The sequence below is a fragment of the Oncorhynchus mykiss genome, chromosome 21, assembly GCF_057628025.1.
Source record: "Oncorhynchus mykiss isolate SJ-2025 chromosome 21, ASM5762802v1, whole genome shotgun sequence".
Taxonomy (NCBI): domain Eukaryota; kingdom Metazoa; phylum Chordata; class Actinopteri; order Salmoniformes; family Salmonidae; genus Oncorhynchus; species Oncorhynchus mykiss.
Genome location: NC_143042.1, coordinates 45,535,386 through 45,541,528, shown reverse-complemented (window position 1 = coordinate 45,541,528; position 6,143 = coordinate 45,535,386). Strand labels below are relative to the sequence as shown.

The window sequence follows — 6,143 nt, the reverse complement described above, 5'->3', positions numbered from 1 at the left end:
CTCTGTCCCATTTGTTTCTGTCTTTCCCAATATGTTCTACATATGCAGGCTACAGTTGAAATGTTGTGAAGCACGTTCTGTGAAGTGAAATAGAGCGTGACTCTTGCCTTTAGACTAGAAATGTTTTCTTTGTTGTACGATGTGGGACGCAGACACACACACACACACACACACACACACACACACACACACACACTTTCCCTTTGTTTTGCTTTATTTTGACAAACACAGCTTATCTGGAGACTCAACACAGCAAGGCTACAGCAACACAGACAGACAGACACACCCTGACACAAACTCAACCAGGTGTATAACACACATTGGGACATTTATTACTGAACCGTTTTACCATGTCTCAGAATAGTATAGTATAGACCAGAACATAATGCATAGAATATTGTAGAATAGAACTATGTCCTCTGACGGGAACTGCTTGCAGTCTTGTTTAGTTGAAACAAAACAGTAAACACTCCATGTATATGTTTTTATTAATAACATAACATATTGATAACATTTTTGGAGAAGAAACTGTCAACCCTATCTAGCTATGATAAGATATGAACTAAGTAACGGTGCATTGCAGCCCATGTTTAACTAATGTGAACTCATTGGTATGTTGTGAAGGCTTGTGGAGCCAGTCAGCTTTCTGTGTTGAAGGTAAACAGATGTAAACAGTAGGAAGGCCTGGTCAGTCTCTCCCAGAACCCCTAGCTGTCAGTCACCGTGGCAACAGGTGCCTGTGAGAGGATGGGAACTATAGGCAACTCATCGTTCAGTCACCCAATAACATGATACACAGGAAAGTCCTGGACATGGCTACAAAGATCCTTTCTCATTTAGTACCACAGTTACAGTGGGGCAAAAAAGTATTTAGTCAGCCACCAATTGTGAAATTTCTCCCACTTCAAAATATGAGAGAGACCTGTAATTTTCATCATAGGTACACTTCAACTATGACAGACAAAATTAGGGGAAAACATCCAGAAAATCACATTGTAGGATTTTTTATGAATTTATTTGCAAATTATGGTGGAAAATAAGTATTTGGTCACCTACAAACAAGCAATATTTCTGGCTCTCACAGACCTGTAACTTCTTCTTTAAGAGGCTCATCTGTCCTCCACTCGTTACCTGTATTAATGGCACCTGTTTGAACTTGCTATCAGTATAAAAGACACCTGTCCACAACCTCAAACAGTCACACTCCAAACTCCACTATGGCCAAGACCAAAGAGCTGTCAAAGGACACCAGAAACAAAATTGTAGACCTGCACCAGGCTGGGAAGACTGAATCTGCAATAGGTAAGCAGCTTAGTTTGAAGAAATCAACTGTGGGAGCAATTATTAGGAAATGGAAGACATACAAGACCACTGATAATCTCCCTCGATCTGGGGCTCCACGCAAGATCTCACCCCGTGGGGTCAAAAGGATCACAAGAACGGTGAGCAAAAATCCCAGAACCACACGGGGGGACCTAGTAAATGACCTGCAGAGAGCTGGGACCAAAGTAACAAAGCCTACCATCAGTAACACACTACGCCACCAGGGACTCAAATCCTGTAGTGCCAGACATGTCCCCCTGCTTAAGCCAGTACATGTCCAGGCCCATCTGAAGTTTGCTAGAGAGCATTTGGATGAACCAGAAGAAGATTGGGAGAATGTCATATGGTCAGATCAAACCAAAATATAACTTTTTGGTAAAAACTCAACTCGTCGTGTTTGGAGGACAAAGAATGCTGAGTTGCATCCAAAGAACATCATACCTACTGTGAAGCATGGGGGTGGAAACATCATGCTTTGGGGCTGTTTTTCTGCAAAGGGACCAGGACGACTGATCCGTGTAAAGGAAAGAATGAATGGGGCCATGTATCGTGAGATTTTGAGTGAAAACCTCCTTCCATCAGCAAGGGCATTGAAGATGAAACGTGGCTGGGTCTTTCAGCATGACAAGGATCCCAAACACACCGCCCGTGCAACGAAGGAGTGGCTTCGTAAGAAGCATTTCAAGGTCCTGGAGTGGCCTAGCCAGTCTCCAGATCTCAACCCCATAGAAAATCTTTGGAGGGAGTTGAAAGTCTGTGTTGCCCAGCAACAGCCCCAAAACATCACTGCTCTAGAGGAGATCTGCATGGAGGAATGGGCCAAAATACCAGCAACAGTGTGTGAAAACCTTGTGAAGACTTACAGAAAACGTTTGACCTCTGTCATTGCCAACAAAGGGTATATAACAAAGTATTGAGATAAACTTTTGTTTATTGACCAAATACTTATTTTCCACCATAATTTGCAAATAAATTCATAAAAAATCCTACAATGTGATTTTCTGGATTTTTTTTTCTCATTTTGTCTGTCACATTTGAAGTGTACCTATGATGAAAATTATTTTAAGTGGGAGAACTTGCACAATTGGTGGCTGACTAAATACTTTTTTGCCCCACTGTATATATAGTGGATATTAGAGAGGTGTGTCTGGAGGGATGTGGGGTCTGTTTGTGCATGTGTGTGTGTGTGTGTAGTTTTGGCCTTTACTAAGACAGGAGAGTTCCCAAAATATAGAGGCTTGTAAAAAGTCTAGACCATGGTCATCTTACAAATGCAGTTTCGTCATTGTCTGTGTATAGACATGACATTGTCTGTGTATAGACATGACATTGTCTGTGTATGGACATGACATTGTCTGTGTATGGACATGACATTGTCTGTGCAACAAACCATACCTTTCTAGATGGTCCATCTTCTCCACATCCTTCACACAATCTCTTTGTGAACAACCACTCAATTGCATCATGGTGACAGTGAGGTGTTGTGTTCTTGTGTGTGCTCTACAGACGGTGACTGGAACCCTTGCTCTCTCAGTGTTCACCGCTGTATTGGGTTCCTTTCAGTTTGGGTACAACATAGGTGTCATCAACGCTCCTCAGAAGGTAAGACCGACTTGCACTCATCAACCAGAGCTATTGATACAGAGTTCTGCAAATTGGGATTTAGAATTTCCTATAGATGCCATGTTTGCACCAAAAGTGTTATCATGAAACATGGGTCTGCAAACATAGATGCTAGTGCCAGAACCATGGTTCTCAGACGGTTGCATACTTACGTGTAATACACTTCAAAACCAGGTGAGACGGTTCAGCATCGGAATAACTGTTAACCAAGAACTCTTCAATGTGTTGTCTCACATTTCATTTCACACACTGATAGGGGAGTGTGGCTGCAAAACTACCTGAGACAGGTAGTGAGTTGGCATTTACACAGATGTCCCCTTGATTACACCCAGCTAAGCTAAGTCTCGCCATTTCAACTGATAAAGGGCAGCGACTGAAAACAGCTCTCTGTGCTCTGTGAGTGAGTCAAAGAGAGTTGCTGTTTAAGAACCGACCTGGGAATTAATACCTCTAGCATGACCTTTTCTAAAACCGATTATTGTTGATGTTTTCTCTAAGGACCAGGTACACTACATGGCCAAAAGTATGTGGACACCTGCTCGTCGAATGTCTCATTCCAAAATCATGGGCATTAATATGGAGTTTGTCCCCCCTTTGCTGCTATAACAGCCTCCACTCTTCTGGGAAGGCTTTCCACTAGATGTTGGAACACTGAAACGGGGACTTGCTTCAGCCACAAGAGCATTAGTGAGGTTGGGCACTGATGTTGGGCGATTAGGTCCTGGCATCGGCCAAACCCAGACTCATCCGTCAGACTGCCAGATGGTGAAGCGTGATTCATCCCGCCAGAGAACTTGTTTCCACTGCTCCAGAGTCTAATGGCGGTGAGCTTTACACCACTCCAGCCGACGCTTGGCATTGCGCATGGTGATCTTAGGCTTGTGTGCGGCTGCTCGGCCATGAAAACCCATTTCATGAAGCTCCCGACGAACAGTTCTTGTGCTGACGTTGCTTCCAGATGCAGTTTGGAACTTGGTAGTGAGTGTTGCAACCGAGGACAGACAATTTTTACTCGCTACGCCTTTCAGCACTCGGCAGTCCCGTTCTGTGAGTTGACCGGAGCACCCCAAGCAGGGCAGAAATGTGACAAACTGACTTGCTGGGAAGGTGGCATCCTATGATGTTGTCACGTTGAAAGTTACTGAGTTCTCCAGTAAGGCCATTCTACTGCCAGTGTTTTTCTATGGAGATTGCATGGCGGTGTGCTCGATTTTATACACCTGTCAGCAACGGGTGTGTCTGAAATGCCGAATCCACTCATTGTATATATAGTGAATTTGTACACCATAGGTTGACTTCTCCCTTTCACAGTGCAGTACAGTCTATGGGACGGATTCCTGGACACAGATTACGACTAGTCCTGGACTAAAAAACATTCTCAATGGAGTTCTCCATTGAAAGCTATTTTTAGTCCACGACTAAGCCTAATCTGTGACTGGAAAACCAGCCCTATGTGTTTTAAAAGCAACATCCTAATGTTAGTACAAACAATTATGTATTGAAACTTGGTCGATGAGAGAGAGAGAGAGAGAGAGAGAGAATAGAGAGAAAGAGAGAGAGAATAGAGAGAGAGAGAGAGAATAGAGAGAGAGAGAGAGAGAGAGAGAGAGAGAGAGAGAAAGGGGGAATAGAGAGAGAGAGAGAAAGGGGGAATAGAGAGAGAGAGAGCGAGAGAGAGAGAGAGAGAGAGAAAGGGGGAATAGAGAGAGAGAGAGAGAGAGAGAGAGAGAAAGGGGGAATAGAGAAAGAGGTAAAGGGGGAATAGAGAGAGTGAGGATGTACTTTTAGAGAATAGGAGATGGATAAAGAGAGAGCGAGGAAGAAATAGATTGGATGCAAGAGGGAAAGATCAGAAAGAGCGAGGGGTGTCCGAGTAATGTCAACACCAGGGGGTGTGTGCACCACATGCTGAATGACGAAACACACAGCGTTGCCAAAAATAGCCACCATGCTCACCTCTCCTCAGCTCTCATCCCCCTTATCCCCCCTCATCATCCCTCACCCCCCCTCACCACTCCTTCCAATCCTCACCCCTCATCATCCCTCAACCCTCATCCCCCTCCTCACCCCTCATCCCCTTCTCACCTCTCATCCTCTCCTCACACCTCATCCCCTCTTCACACCTCATCTCATCCTCTCCTCTCCTCACCTCTCATCCTCTCCTCTCCTCACCCCTCATCCCCTTCTCACCCCTCACCCCCTCCTCACCCCTTCTCACCCCCTCTCACCCCTCCACTCCCTCACCCATCTGCAAGCCTTCACAATTCACACATCTATTTACCCCCTCCATTGCCCCCCCCCCCCATCTCAGGTATCCTTCACAGCTGAGGGGTGCAATTGGAGGCAGAGGGGTTTAAGGCAGTGATTCTGGTGTCATGGGAAAAAGGGGCTATTTTGGGCTTTGAGGGGGCGACACTCACAAGGTTCGCAGAGGGTTCACGCCGAGACAGAGTCAAGGGCAGATGGTGTCGTGTTCAGAGTAGGACACTACATAGTGCACGTCCAGTACAGCCTCCTGAACCATATAGATATAGTTAGATGCTCTCACTGCTATCTAGACATTCCCTTAGATTCACTATCCTAAAGCCCCCTTCTCGTAAAATGTGTTAGTCGGGGTTGGGTCATGGGGTTTTGATGTGGAAGTGGCATATGTCAGAACATATATCTGCTAATTACTAATATAGAGAATATATTGGAACATATGTCAGCTATGTCAGCTATCAAATCCACTGAATGTACCAAACATTAAGTACACCTGCCTAATATTGGCTTTCACCCCCCTTTGCCCTCAGAACAGCCTCAATTTGTCGGGACATGGACTCTACAAGGTGTTGAAAGTGTTCCACAGGGATGCTGGCCCATGTTGACTCCAACGCCTCCCACAGTTGTGTCAAGTTGGCTGGATTTCCTTTGGGTGGTGGACCATTCTTGATACACATGGGAAACCGTTGAGCGTGAAAAACCCAGCAGTGTTGCAGTTCTTGACACAAACCGGTGCGCCTGGCACCTACTACCATACCCCAAAATCTTTAGTCTTGCCCATTCACCCTCTGAATTGCACACATACACAATCCATGTCTCAATTGTCTCAAGGCTTAAAAATCCTTCTTAAACCTGTTTCCATCCCTTCATCTACACTGATTGAAGTGGATTTAACAAATTACATCAATAAGGGATCATAGCTTTCACCTGGATTC

At 44.9% G+C, this 6,143-nt stretch overlaps 1 protein-coding gene across 4 annotated transcripts in view; it reads left to right on the top strand.

Moving 5' to 3' along the window:
* Window positions 1-6,143, top strand: part of LOC110500678 (solute carrier family 2, facilitated glucose transporter member 4) — a 30,307-nt gene that overhangs the window by 11,203 nt on the left and 12,961 nt on the right. For all 4 annotated transcript variants that reach the window (XR_016490361.1, XM_090214773.1, XM_021578174.3 and 1 more), the window contains exon 2: window positions 2,830-2,925. Coding sequence is in view for 1 of the 4 variants with exons in the window: in XM_021578174.3 (XP_021433849.2) it covers window positions 2,830-2,925 (96 nt within the window). In the remaining 3 variants the exon portion in view is untranslated. The remainder of the gene's footprint in view (window positions 1-2,829; window positions 2,926-6,143) is intronic.